We start from the raw sequence: 15,627 nt of genomic DNA on the forward strand, positions 1-15,627 counted from the left end.
TATTTTAGGCAAATTTCACGCTCATCTTTTACACTGAGGCTGCAGCGTGCTACGTGCCACGAGCATGCAGACAATGATGTGCACAAAAGCTGGGGTCAAAGTGTATGTACATCAGCCATAAATACTGTAGGCATATACGTACCCTATAGCAACTCTAGTGCTGATAAATTTGGTGAAAAGTGAAAACCCAAATAAAGTAAATGACCTCAAAAAGCATCGTGCTTGTATTGTATTTTATTAAAATCCTTATTCTGGTGATATCTTACTGCACTAGAACAGGGAGGTCTGAAAAAAAAGACACTGCATTGTTTGTATTTCACACAGTATCTGAATAACCTCAATTTTATTCTGCATACCTTTAAAATATACATGCAAAAAGTTGAAACCCAATAAAATCTTTTAAAAAGAAAAAATTAAAGCAATTATTAAGGTTCTCAAAACTTGTTTGATCTCATGATTTCACAGTTGTAAATGTAAGAAGGATTTAATTATACTTCTTGTACTTACTTGTCATGACGAGGTAGAAGAGGAGAATGTAGTACATTTATTTTTCCTGTGTTTCCTTGGTTAAATATACACTTGGCACTGTAGTCACTGACAGATACGTTCCATGTAAATGCTGTATTTTGGGGGAAAAAATATTTGTGTGACTTCAAAGATGCAGTACGTTTGTTAAAAAACGGATGTCTGCCAGGAATCTATTTTTCGTACCGTTTGCTTATACAATATCTAAAAAACTGTTAGCAAGGTAGAAAGTTAATTTCTTTAAAAATTGAGATTTTTGCTATGCGATATTCAGGATCTAAGAATGTAGAAATAGTATAAAATCAGATAATGAATAAGCAGTAAATTATTATTTTGGTAGTTTATTTAGTTTTATAAATATTATTGTCTGCAGTTCATACTAATATTAATTCATTGTATTACATTATGCTGCTAAAATTAAGCTCATGGCTCCAGAGAGGGAATGAATTGGGATGGGAGAAAAATTGTTTGTTAAGTTTACTCCTTTTTTTTCTCTTTTTTTTTAAACACAAGATATATGCATTAGTATGCAGTCTTCAAGCGCTATCTTCTGGTCGGCTGCAAGCAAGATCAGCATTGCTAATGTAATCCAGATGTTTATTAGTCCTGAGGGTATATGTGCTGTTGTAGTTCCCTGCTGCTGTGTTATACTTGCTTGTAATGCTAGACAACCAATTAAGAAATTAGTTCATGTTAAACTTTCTTTTCCTGGTACGGCTGCAAACTGATGATGTGGTTTTTCTGGTGGAACAAGAGAGTATTCTTTACGTGTTTTCTGTTACTGGTGAATATATAAACCATTTGGACGACGTGGGGTTAGTATATCATCAGCAATACAGAATTTTTAGCTTTTCAGCTACCTCAGGCAAATGGCTTTAATTGAACTAATTCACATTAAGATGTTTTGGTAAGTGTGTCTGTTTTTCTTAATTCTGAGGTTTAATTGGCACTGTCATTTTTAGATACCATCTGTTTACAAGAAATTCCCCGTATTAACAAGGTGTTTGAAGGGTGAGAGCATAACTCCTACACGAAGACATCAAAGAGGGAAATTTTGGTGTATCATGCCTTTTTCTAAATGTAGTTTTTGTGGAAATAGCATTTTTATTTTTACGTATTAAATATATGTGCTTTTTAACTAGCAATGCCTGTGACAGTTCTGATTTGTATTTTTGGGCATGTATTTATTTTCAACCAAATAAAAGGCAGATACGAATCTCAGAGACAACTTTTTGTGGAAACCAAAGAACTGTGGGAGACACGTAAAAGTTCTTAAAACCTTTTATGCAATTTTCTTTTTATTTTGAGTAGAATCTCTGCAAGGTACCAAATGCATCTCACATCTTTTTTTTTTTTTTTTAAATCAAAAAAAGAAGACATTGTTTTACTTTTTTCTGCACGGTTGCTGGAATGTTTTCACACAAGTTAATTATTGCAAATTTACAACATTTAAGATATGTTTTAAAAGTTAAAGGCATTTAATTCCTGAATGCAGAAGATATGTGACCTTAAACAGATCTCTGTTATATGGGCAGTTGCATAGTACATGTTCATAATTAACTATTTGCAGCATCCATACCTACTCTAAAAACTTCTGATAGCTTTATTTTTTTTCCTTTCTTGTATTTTTAGTTAATTCAGAGGGAGAAGTCTTTTCCCAAATCATCTTATAGTAGAAATTGACCGTGGTGCTACTTGCCCATTGCAGCAGATTCCGTATAGCTGAAAATTCATCAATTTTCAAGGTGTAATAAATATAAGCCAGTTTTAATAAGTGGTGTAGAAGTTGAATAGTCAACATATTCATAATGCAGGCCAAATATAGTCAATTAACACAATGTATCCATTGCAGTTTTTCACTATGTAGCAAATAGATCTGTTTATTTAGGTATTTTATAGTGTGAATGGTAATAACATGAAGCAGGGAACTGACAGCTCTGTAATGACAGTGCCTCCTTGAGGCCGCAGGAAAATCTGTTTAAAAGCCATTAAAAATTATGGGAGGAAAAATTATTTTCAAAAAGAAGCAAAAAACAATGCTGTCATCTATTGGAAGTTTGCAGTGATTTTCACAGTGTTTAATATTGTTCTTTAAATCCTGGCTGTTGAAGTAAAGTGACTAGGTGTATCTTTACTACAACACTGGTCTGACAGAAACATAAATTCAGAAGAAACATACTTCAAGTCCTTTTTATTTTGTGTTATTCTTGTTCCTGTATACAGTCATGTTAGAATTAGTGCTCTTACTGTGTGGCTTTCTTGTTATTTTAAGTGAATGCAGGTATTGATGGAAAAGATCAAGCAATATAAACTCAAACTCCTAGATTCTCACTACAAAATTCCTTATGAATTGTGATTAATTCAAGTTCAGATGTGTTACAGCTCACTTGGCCAGTGCTGATATCCTTTTTGGTGGTTACTTTCAGAAATATATCTGTAAAGTGAGATGCATAAACCATCATTGTAGACTTCAAGAGAAATACCAGCAGTGCTTTAGTATGTTTAAAAACAGAAATAAAAAATTGTCATGGTCTTCTCATTATGAAATTGTTTTCCAGAACATTTATTAGACTCCAAGTATACACCTCCACCAAGTTAGATCATTGTTTAGGGCTTGCTTATAGTGATCTACATAGGGACAAACACTCAAAGAAAATATAATTAATTTGAAAACAGTAACTGGTTCTTTGCAAAATATATTCTGTGTTTTGAACCATGTGTACATAGAGGATGATTTATAGACATGCACAGGAATATGGAGCAATTAGTTCATCTGCTTCACGATGGGTGGATTCTTACTACCTGAATTCTGTGTAGGTCAAGCGTCTAAGAAGTAGTAGAATACTCTGCCCTTTACTGCTTCAGTTGGAGACACAAGAAGCCTTTGCAGTTGAAAAGTATATTCAGTCATATGCCAGTGTGTGTCATGTCATTAATGGTATAAATACATATTTATCCATGGCTTTCAAGCAAATAATTGTAGGGTCTTAATTGTAAAAGCTGGGAAATACAGACCAAAGAACATTTTTCGCGTGATAAGTGGTTTTGGGTTTGTTGTGGGTGTCAATAGCCGTGTTTTTGAATAGCATTTGTGTGGATGAACAAACAGTCTAAATAAGATTAAGAATGTTTTTGATAGATAACTTTAGTCTTGTATCACTTCCAAACTACTTCTGAATCCATATGCGTTTTCATGTCAATTGGTGTGCAAAATCATTATTACTACTCTTTTTCCCCCTCCATAGGCACCTCATTGATCCACAGCCCAATGTTAGACCTGGACAGTGACGTGCGTCCATCTCCAATTGGCCACCTCAGTCAAACTGCTTCATTGAAAAGAGGCAGCAGTTTTCAGTCTGGCCGTGATGATGGTAGGCAACTGTTTTGTTTGGAAACACAAATCTGTAATTCCCTATATCCAGTGTGCTGCACAGTCAGAAAAACAAACAGAAACCTAGATTCTGTGTGTTTATTGTTTTGGTTTGTTGGTAGACAGCAAATCTCTCCAGTCACCATTATTAACATTATGTGCTGCTATAGATTATCTTAGATCTCTGTGAAGACAAAGTCTTAGAGGCAAATTTTGAAACTTCACTCCAAATGTTTTTTTTGTTTGTTTGTTTTGTTTTGTTTTGTTTTTTTGTTTTTAATGTTAGGAACTGTGTTCTTTCTTCTTGTGTATTACCGTTGCTTATCAAGGGGGGTCTTCTGTTTCTTGTGTGTTTTTTTTTTTTGTTTGTTTGTTTGCTTTTTTTTCCAGAAGTAAAAAGCAGTTCATAACTAAAATCTTTGTAATTTTTTTTCCACAGTATCAGGTTTTTTTCCCCCCTTTACATAACCACCTACTTTCCCATTGCTGTTGTTACATCTTTTATGTGCGTTTGAGACAGATCTTGTATTTGTTCCTCCTGTAACTTCATATATCCAGTTCTGGGTCCCTTATTTTCTGAGCTTAGAAGGGGAAACAAAAGTGTATGACTTAGCTTGAGCAGTGTGTCCACAACCCTTGTGTGTCAAGAGTGTCTTCAGTGCACCTTGTCCAAACAACAGGAGTCTTTTAGTAGTGAAATCACAGGAGTCAGAAAACATGCATTTCACAGGAGAGGCCATTTCTTACCAAGCTGCTTGAAGCTCTGAAGCGTAAGTTTTGACATAAATGCTTTAATAGTTTTATTTCAGAAAGTTCAGCATTCACACCAGTTGGGGGTGTGATATTTTGTTTTGTTTAGTTCTTGAAGCTATGCAGAAAGCAGTTTTTTATGAAGAACTTTCTGGCTTTGTTCTGCTTTGATGTTGCTCTTCTCCCAACTCTGTGGGCTTACTTGAAAAAACATCTATAAATATCTGATCTTTTCGAGCACAAAGAAGAATGAAGGGAATCTCTCAAGAGCATAGTGAAGAATAATGAAAGAATCGTACATTCTTGTGGTGCCACGGTGTAACTTTACAAGTGAGAAAATTAAATTACTTTGTGATTTGAAACTGAATGTTTGTATTTCAAAATATATGTGTATACTGAGTAATTGCATTACTGTATTGCTGTTAACTTTGTCCTTTCTCAGCCCAGATCCTGGTATTTACAGACCAAAACAGTGAATTGCTTATTGTTCTGTGCCACCATTACTACAAGCTCTTGGTTTCTATGTAGTACTTGCATGTTTTGAAGTGGTTTCTGCAACACTATCAATACACATGCCAGACAATGTAGCAAAGCAGCATAGTTAGTCCAGTTTCTTTTTTTTTTCCTTTATTTAATTTCTTTAGCATTTCTCTCAACTTAAATAGTTACATTTAGTGAAGGCAATTTCGGTTTCATTGATTATATTTGGCTTCAGATTCTTAGCTATGGATCCATAACCTTTCACAACCTGGAAAAGATCATGTCTTCAGCAAGTTTTTCAGATTCTGTAACCAGCAATTCAACCCAAATTTCAAAGGAAAATTGGAGGATCAGAACACCACAATACCTTAGGAATCTAATCCAGCACAGACCCTAGAGTCTGAATGAGTTGCCTCTGACTTAAGTTCATTGCTACTTAGGTGCTCGTGCCCAGTGCATGCTTAGGAAGAGCTGAGGGCTTTGCTGTCTTGCTGTTCTCAGAGCGGAGATCCAAAGCAAATAAATCATTTATGATACCTGTGCACAAGATGCCATTCCAAATATGCCATTATGTACTTACTCTCTTTTCAGGCAGTATGCGCACCCTTTTATTTTTCAGAAAATTTGAGGAATAGCATAGTTTTTTTGGTTTCATTTGGTTTTACTCCACAATGTAATTGACAGTCATTGTACATGACATTTTTTTTGAACAAATTGCTTTGAATTTGAAACTGCAGTATTCAAATATAATTCAGCTCTGGCTAGAGTGCATGTTTGCGAGAATGTTTGAACAAGAAATCTGGTTTCATCTAGTTTCATCGCTAGGATGTTATAGCACAGATTATAATAGAATAAATAGAATGAAAGAAAATGTTTCATCAAATTTTAAGAAAATCTTTAATATAGATTGGAGCTTTCTCTAGCAACTAAGTCCAAATATGCTGTTACTTATGGCCTGAATGTCCTTTTGCCATGATATGTGGTAACTTACTCTAAGAAGTATCTGCTGTCTGTAGACTTGAGACTAAGACAGCCTCTGCAGTAGGCCTGAAGTATTCTTCCTGGAAGGAAAGAGTATCATGCGTAAAGTAAATTTTGTGTTTATAGTTAGGAACAGACATCCCTGGTCATAACCTTAGGTTGGCACTGGAGCTTTTGGCAAAGATGATCTGGTTTCCAGGAGAAATTAAAATCTTTTGGTTAGAAGTTGGTTTGTTGGCATTACAGAGCCTCTGTTGCTATAGCAGTGTTGGCCCAGCTTCCTGGCACAGTCACAGCCTATGTTAGTAAGAAGGCTTTTTCTGCTACTGGGTCTAGACCAGTTCTCTGATTGTCATAAACTAAGCTGGCAAAAGTGCAGCTCTGACATCTGTGTGTCCACGGTACAAGTTTTGCTGTTTGAACTTCGATGTTTTTGTGCTTCCTAACGGGAACAGCACTATGAGTTGAGTGTTACGCTTCAGTTATGTCAGAGTCTCTCTCTAAAGAGTCTCTCTAAATTTAGGCTTCCAATGTGATTTTTGGGTTCTTGAATACTAACCCACAGTCCCTAGACTTTTTCGCTGTGATGAAAAAGAATCCTTTGGTTAGTGGAGATGTTAATCCACCCAGTAAACAAGTGGACCAATACTTGACCTGCACCTCTAGTGATGGATGCTGCTGAAGGCATGCTATGGAGATTCAAGGAGAATCAAAAGGCATTCAAGGAGATTCAAAACCAGCTACTAACATGATAAAATAGTGAGGCTCTGGTAATTTGTGCTGGTTACCTAATGTGCTATTAGTTTTGCCCTAAATGGTGAACTCCTATGGATGGATGATATTCTCTGGCAGGCTAAAGGCAAAAAAAAATTTCTGCATTTCCAGAGTTATGTAGGGTAATATCATGTTTTTTATTTTTTTGTTTATAAAAGATCACGGTTTGTTTAAAAAATAATAACAACATCAAAAAAGAAAAAAAAAACTCTTTAAACAGTCTTTTCCGAAATCTGTTTATTTTCCTAACATTCTAAAGTAGACTTTAATTAATAAGGTGAAATAAAACAGTCTTTTAGCATGTAAAAATTGCCTGTATATCTTGGTTTGCTAAAAACATCATTATCAAGAAAGGTTCTGTGGAGATGGTGGATGGCTTTACAGAAATATTTCATTTTCCTTTGGTTTTCATATTAATCAGCACTTTTCTTCTGCACGTTTTCAGCTTTCTCTTTACTTTCCCTCTGCCAGTCTCTTTTGCCCATTTGATAAGAAACTGCGAAAAGTTATCTGCTGCCAAAATGTAAGCTATTTTGTTTTAATAGCCAGTGCAGCAGGGCTGTAAGTAGGTTGGTGAAGTGAGAGATGTGGCAGTGTTATATGATAATTCTGATTGTGTTCTTCATCCAGGGCTCTCGGTATATACTTAGTGCTACATTTATTGAGTTTGAACAACAGTATTGGAATCTTCCCTGTTTTCCAGAGAAAAGATTTTAGCAAACAAATGGAAATGAAGATGAGAGGTTGGCAACTTTCCTCAGGCCACAATGGAAAATTCTTTGAGCTAGAAATTAAGCAGATCTTCCCATTGCCATTGTTTACCTTTACCAAACCCGTCCTAGCAGCCCTAATTCTTTAGCATCACCACCTCATCATCTGAAACTTTGAAAGTCTTGATTGGTTTTATGATACCGTAACGTTTAGTGGTTTGAAGACAGAAGACCAGTTGAATGGATAGTTTGGTGAATTGTCTGTACGTTCTGTCATAGTGCTGGCACCTTGTAAGCATATGAGAAAATAAGAAAGAACTTGCATGTGTACCAATTATTTGCATACATATGGACCAGGCTGTTAAATTTTTCCACTCCAACCTGAAAGGTTTTATATCCATACTGTATAATCATTTGTGTAATACAAGGCAACAGCAAACCTATTTTATTATTTTATCTATTTTATTATTAATGCAAATTTTTTTAATTTTTTGCTTCCTCTCCCTCCCCCCTCCCTTTTATTTTCCCCCTTTTTAGCCTGGCGATACAAAGCACCTCAGCAAGTTGTGTTTGTTGAAAAGTTGACAAAACTTGTTGTGAGTCAGCTGCCCAACTTCTGGAAGCTCTGGATTTCTTATGTGAATGGAAGTTTATTCAGTGAGGTATGGATTCTTGTATATAAATGACTTCTAAATAACAAAGTTCCATAATAATTAGGTTTGAAGTGTTATACTTCACAGGAAGAAGTGACTGGAATTTTTTTTAATCTGAGGGGTTTATGAAACAATTTGTAAACTTTTACACATTTGAGAGATGCTACCTTTGGTCTATTACAAACGTTGACACGTAATAGTAGCCTATAGAAGTGAGGTTCTTTATTTTTAAAAGAATAAAAGCATACACTGGAATTGCTTAGAATTCTGCCTGTGTGTGTGTTCCAGATGCTGGAGTCAACATCTGTGTAGTTTCACCTCTTGATCGTAGGTCACCAGCTGCCCTTCTTTGGTGATCTTGAAGAAATAGCAAATTGGCTGAAGGATAGAGATATGTAAGAGACAAAGTCATAGAGGAAAAAAAAAAAAAAGCTTCATTTCTTTGGAACGGAAGTACTCATTTCTTGAGCTTTAAGAATTTGGAAGTGAAGATAGGTTCAACGCCAGAGTTGTAAAATGACCAAGACGAGCACTGTACACAGAAATGCTACAGGGAGTCTAGTCTGAAAGTAGTCAGCTGCAGTCACCTGTGCTCCTAGTCTTTGCTGAAGTGATCTGTTTTCTACAAATTCTGTAAATAGAATGATGATACTCCAAGATGCAGAAAGTATTAAGCAAACAACAAAAAAAGTAACAATTCATGCCATCATGTGCCATTTCTATGTGCACACTATTAACACATTTGAAAAGGACACATTTCAGAATTAACTTGGTATGGGTAGTATACTGTTTACCATCATAATCATTAACAGATGAATATAATACCTTTTGTTTTTGTGTTGTTGTTAAAAGTTGGTCACAGAATATGTTTTATAGAGAGTTTGCTTCTGGTCCTCAAGCTGTGCTGTTCTTTCTCCAGAAGGAGATCTGTAGTGATGGGATATTCCCGAGGTGCGAATCTGACAAAGACAAACACATGATTTAAGCACAGTGAGAGGTAGTGCCCTGTTCCATCAACAGATTACAGGGCACTAATTCACACTTAATCACTGTAAAGTCTTGTGGCTGCACGTTGAACGTGTTCATTCTGGATCCTAGAAAACTCTGAAGGCAAGGTCTGCAAGTAGATGTAGCGTCAGTTGGGTTACTACGAAACAGGCAGAAAATAAGCAAGCTTTTCAACGTGCATTATTCATATCAGCTTCTCTTTATTAAAATTTCTGTATTTCTATAGTTAAGCGTAAAGGTTTGTGCATCTAAAACTTCTCTGTTTAATGGTGGCAATATTGTTTCATCAGTTGAGATAAAATCTTGTCATGCTTACAGTGTCCTGCTATGCTTACATCCCTAAGTCATCACAGTTACACTATTCCACTAGAAAATAATCCCTGAAATAGAACTACAGTGACAGCTAACTACTATTCTTTGCAGATTTAGTAGAAAACAAAACAAATTGGGTAAAGGCAATTTAGATGCTTGTTTTGCTGTTTTCCCTTTTCTCTAACTGAAGAATTAATTTCTCAAGCTGTCAGTTCTATTTGTTGTCACTGTCTGATATCCAGTGCAATGTTTTCATATGATGATACTGATAGGTACTATAGGTACTATGTCAAACACAATATACAGCTCCTAGCAGCCCTAGTGAAATAGATTCTATTCATAATCTTCATTTCACATGATAAAATCAAAAGAAAGATACTACATTTACTCATGCCATTCTGTGAAGGAGGTAGAATCAAGAATAAATCTTGGTACTGTTAGCTTTCACAAAAGTTATTTTGTAAGGGAAATGACAGCTTTCATATTTGATCACAATACTATTGGAAATTAAACTTTACAAATTTAAGTTATTGTGATTTTCTTTCTCTGACTACAATGAAAAGGAAAGCAGTTTCTAGAGAAACTGAGACTTGAATTGTAAATGAGGTTGAGGAAATTTTGCTCTTGAGAGTGACTGCAAGTGGAAAATGCAATGATCTTATGTTGGGTTTAATCAAAACATTGTTTCCTTATTAATTATTAAAAAAAAAAAAAAAAAAAGAGAAAAAAAGAAAAGGAGGAGGTAGTTTTCCCATTAGTCTGCAAGGTATCTGTACTTTTCTTCTGTTGGGACGGATTCTGAGCTTGTAAGACGTTCACCCCCCATATGCTTGCTATCTTCTGGTCTGTTGATCAGTATGGAAGACCCTCCAAGTTCTTAGGGAAGAGAGGAGGAACTGTGTCCTTTTGAGTGTCTGCATGCCATAAATCAACAGACAGTGACAGAGAGGACAGCGTGGCACAAGCTAGAAAACTTCTAGAGCACCCAAGAATGTGTCACCATGTCTCATTCAAAGCTTCATATGTTTTAGATTTATACATTCAAGATCTGCATGTTTTTCTATAAGAGACCATACAGATTTTATTTGACCTGTAAGAAATTTATTAACTGTGTTACTTGCTGTTTGTTGTCATTCTGGAAGCAAAGTGACACGCTACTATTTTGTGAGAAAAGTCCTGTGAAAATGGCATAGACAGTCATTTCAGTTAACTTGAGCAAGTGCACAAGGCATTGTAAAAATGGGGAAAGAAAATCCCCACTTATAAATAACAAGCTGTATTTATTTTTTCTTGTTCGGTTTGTAGGGTTTTTTGGGTTTGGGGGGGGGGGTTGTTCTTTTTGCTTCTGAAAGGTTAGCTTCTATGCCTTAAAATATTGTCAGTTAAAGATTTACGTGATATTTTCAACAGTTTAAAAAGTGTAGTTCTTTGAATCACTTTAGGTGAAGTAGCATATGTGAGTAGTAACCGTTGGTTTTACCACAAAATAGTTTTGGTCTGTCTGTGCAGGAAAGGTTTAAGATTGGTCTTCAGCAAACCACTAAGAAAAGAAAGATATCAAAGATCTCTGAACTTTTTGTTGTTCTTTAATCCAGCTGCAAAACGGTGTGAATTTTAACTTGATACCTGAGGTTTAAAGGAATACTGCTTCTTTTCTTTTTTAAGGCATTAAAGAGAGAAGTGGTTATTATACATAGAAGTAATTCTAAAGTTTTGTTCTCCTTGTCTGAAACTCTACAAGTCAGCTTTAAAGTACAACAGTTTCATACCTATCTATTTTCCAGAATGGTTGAGCAGTTTTAGTTCTTTTTTCTAAGTTGTGATCATTTCAAAAGATGTATTTTATCCTAAAAATGTGAAACACTTTTGCTAGAGATGGAATTCAAAAAATACAGCAATTTCAAGTTAATGACTTGAAAGTAAACGTAGTCTCTGAGAATAAACTGTTGTCATGTTATTGCACTTCTTGTCCAGTAGGTGTTGCTGTACATACATTAAACAGGAGATTTGCTAACTATAAAATTCTATTATCTGCGCTTAACACAGTATTTTAAATAACTTTTTCGGTACAATTTGCTTTGTGTTCTCAGTAGACTCCACAGAAGGTTGGAACTACAAACAGGAAGACTATTAGTCAAACCATGTTTTTCTTCAACTGTAACTGTCTCATGCAAAGCGTACTCACGTTCCTCAGTTCTCAAAAATGTGAACTGTCCATTAAGCTGATGATTATTTTGCAGACTCTCTTTTACAGTTAGTTGAATTATTTCAAGGGCTTTTTCAACAAAATGCTGCTCTTAAAACCACATGCACACAAAATAAAATAAAATAAAAATAATGATTTAAAAATCCCCTATCCATGTTGTAATTCCAAATTGCACTCATTCCAAAAAGTGTCTGTCACTTCATATTGATGCCTTTCTCTGGACACCTTCCACACTGAGAAAATAGTTTCTTCATACAAATTTGATGCACAATTAGACTATATATGTTTTAGCTTTCATTAACATTGTAATGAGAATACGTTGACTTCATGAAGTTGATATTTGAGCTACTCTTACATTTGTCTCCAGCTTTGTCTTAAATACATATTGTTCCTCAGAATAAAACGTTTGTACACTGATCTACTGTAAGTAAAGTTTACTGATATATATAGTCTGCCTATTCAGATGGCATGAGTTAGTTTTTATAATTACATCATAAACTCAGTGTTCGGTTTTCACTTCTTCACTTTGAAACCCCCCTTTTTCAGAATTATTTTAACAGTGGTTATGAGATACTTACACTTTTCAATTTTCTCATTTTCACAAGACTGCTGAAAAATCTGGCCAAATGGAAAGATCGAAGAAAAACGCTAGGCAAAGACAAAATGATTTCAAGGTAAGTTATGGGGAGTAAACATGGCTTTCTTTCAGTTGCCTTTCATACCAGGATGTTTTAGTATCACCACCCTGAAAATCAGATTTCTTAAATCATCTTTGTGCCCTCATACCTCATCCTTCCATGCTCTCTGTCATGTGGAACCTCCTGTAAATCATATGTTACAAGATATTGTGTCTAGCAAGTATAGCAAGTGTATAGCAAGTATAGCAAATATATAGTTTAACTTCTTAAGCATACTGATAGAGCTCGATTTTTCTTTTCCTTATTCTGATTCAGAAAATGATTCAAGAAGTGATGCACTCTCTGGTGAAACTTATCCGTGGAGCTTTACTTCCATTCAGTCTCAGAGAAGGAGAATCAAGGCAGTATGGTGGCTGGGAGATGAAAACTGAACTTTCTGGCCAGTGGCTAACACATGTTATCCAGACAGTAAGGTAAATGGAGCTGTTGACCTACAATATGATGCTATTCCTGGAATGTATATGTTCTAACACAAATTGTTTTGTTTGTTTCATTAAATACTCTTGAGTACTGAGAATGTTAATGCTTTCAAAAATACGATCATGAAAAATAGCTTAGGGCAGATTTAGGATTCTGTAAGCAAGTTTAATTTGTGATGTCTCATGATACGTGCTTATCACAAATGATATATTCATTTTTTCCTAGACCACCTTAGGAAAGGGTTGAATAAATGATTTGCATGGCACAGCACAGAAGCTCCATGAATGAAATGGGATTTGATTCTTTAGGGTAAAATTAGGTAGGCAGCTTTGCTATTATTAGCTTCATTTACTACATATCTTCCCATCTCTGCCAAAATAGATAAAAATAACATGCCTCTCAGTATAGTATCATTTTCAAATCACAATTTGCTTTCGCAGTTGTTTTACGAAAGGTGATGCTCCTGCTTATAATGTCATTCTGCTTATAATTATGTTTGTTTATAAACTTAGTGATGTGCATGTCATCAATTACAAAATGTCTCAATAAATACATGGAATTTCCTTCCATTTGTCCATGGAGGGTATATGCATCATCATTATCATTTGGAAATTCAAGTAATAACGTGAATTTGATAGCATATTTCTTACTTGCAGGTTTCAAAGTAAATAACAAGCAAAACACAGGTGATGAAGAGAAAGGGTGTAGTTAACTCTTACTCATACGTTAATTCACATGTAGTTAACTCTTACTGCAGATGGAGCTAACAATGATACGCACCTGTTGTTAAGTCTGTTTAACACTTTGCAGAAGTCTGTTGTCAGTTACATTATCTGAATTTCACATGGATTTATTTTTTTTTTCTGGATGGTTGAAGTTTATTACTCTGGCTGAAGTTTATGGAAAGCTTCCAGTTTAATAAGGAATGGACTTGGCATTGGATGAAAAATACATAAAGGGGTGAGGGAACAGGCTTCAGCATGCGTGTTGCCAATTTATGAAAAGTAATCCAATTACACTCAAATTATAAAAATCTAGTATTTACCACTTGCACTGGCTTGGCAATTTGACCAACAGATTGTCTGAAGGTTGGTTGTGTGTCAGAGTCCTGCCATCTGAGATATGATCCAGTATAAGGTTATAAGATATGTGAAGGCTCTTTTCTAGGTATTCTCATCATTCTTTCTGGCTACTGCCCTGGTAATGAGTACCAGAACTGAAATCTGGGAAACTGTCTCTTCTTCCCATTCTTTTCACCACCTCATGTTGTTAGTGCTCTTAACAGGAGTGAGCTAGGGCTTAATGCAAAGAAAGCAGTCAAAAGTAGAGAAGAGGGGCAATCTGGACAAGAGGGACTGAACATACCACGATATGGTACCAATCAGTGATGACCAAATCTTAAATTTTTGCAAGTACTGCAGGTCTTCGTGTCAAGCTCCGGCGTTCTTTGACAATCTAATTAATTCTTGCGACTCTCACCAGTAAAGAAGTTGGACTGCTCTCACGAATAGTCCACACATTACATATAAACTTTACTTGTCGCAAAGTTATATGATGACTTATGTCTTATTTTTGTAATTCCCAACATCTAGTCATCAAGAAGCACATGATGGGATCAGTCATTTCCCAAATTAGTGCTTGTATCTTAATTTTTCTGTTTGTTTATGTACATCAGACAGCTTACAGTGAGGTGGTTACATGCTTTTTTGCCTTGTATCCCACTCTGTCATTGCCTGGTGTAAGCAGTAGGTTCCAAAGGATAAATGAGAGCTCAGCAATAAAGTGAAGCCATCTCCTGCAAGACTTTGGCCTCATTGTAGGGATTAGAAAGATGTGTATGTTAGGATAAGTTGTGTGAGGAAAAGCTGTGCACTCTTTTGGGAATGCAGTCAACTCCAAGTACAGGACTTTTATGCAGCTGGAAGACACTTAAATTTCTCACAGATGGCTGTTTACGTCCTGTGTTTTCTGCATGACTGAGATAATGCAGATTTATGTAATCTATTGATTCAGTCGTTATGCTGAGCTGATAGCAGTCAGGATCTGAATAACATTTTCAGAGTTAAAACTGTGGAGTTGGAATGTAGTTAGCAATTAATGGTGCTGTTTTTATGGATTATGACCAACACCAGGAGTAAAAAACTAGAGTTTGCAGGTGGATGGCTGGAAGTGTTCCACTTATTACTCGAACGTATTTGTTTGTGCCTTCCTACTGCTGTTTTTTGGCAATTTCTGTTACCTGTCCTTTGCTCAGTATTAGCAGTACAGGAAACAGCAATGACTGCATTTGAATTGTCTTTGCTCATGTATTCAAGAGGATGGAAACAAACAATAAACCTCACTTTGTGCCCCTAACTAAAGTCTGAATAACAACAATCTTTTAGTCAAAAGCTGAAATGAAATTCCTTCTAAGCAGCTATTGTGTTGCTCTTTCTAAAGGGGAAAGTAGAAATGAATCTTTCCATCCTCTGCTACAAAACTTGGTGATTGAGCCCAGTCCCGGTTCAGAACAAAACAGTCAACAAATTCATTCGTTGTTCAGCAGTAGCTGTATTTTTGGTCCCTTAAACGTGTGTACGATTGTGATCTGACACATGGCCACATAACTTTTTATTGCACCTTGTTGTTTAATACAGGTAGACGATGCCTCATAAACCCAGTTGTAGACCTAGGAATTGATCTAGACATTCATATAAATACAGCAAAAGAGCTATTTCTGCTCCAGAAGGATTATTTTTAG

At 35.6% G+C, this 15,627-nt stretch overlaps 1 protein-coding gene across 3 annotated transcripts in view; it reads left to right on the forward strand.

Moving 5' to 3' along the window:
* Positions 1-15,627, forward strand: part of EXOC2 (exocyst complex component 2) — a 149,562-nt gene that overhangs the window by 81,058 nt on the left and 52,877 nt on the right. For all 3 annotated transcript variants that reach the window (XM_068670943.1, XM_068670942.1, XM_068670944.1), the window contains exons 12-15: positions 3,771-3,896; positions 8,128-8,252; positions 12,375-12,443; positions 12,723-12,880. In XM_068670943.1, the coding sequence (XP_068527044.1) occupies positions 3,771-3,896; positions 8,128-8,252; positions 12,375-12,443; positions 12,723-12,880 (478 nt within the window). The remainder of the gene's footprint in view (positions 1-3,770; positions 3,897-8,127; positions 8,253-12,374; positions 12,444-12,722; positions 12,881-15,627) is intronic.

This window comes from Anas acuta, chromosome 2, assembly GCF_963932015.1.
Source record: "Anas acuta chromosome 2, bAnaAcu1.1, whole genome shotgun sequence".
NCBI lineage: Eukaryota > Metazoa > Chordata > Aves > Anseriformes > Anatidae > Anas > Anas acuta.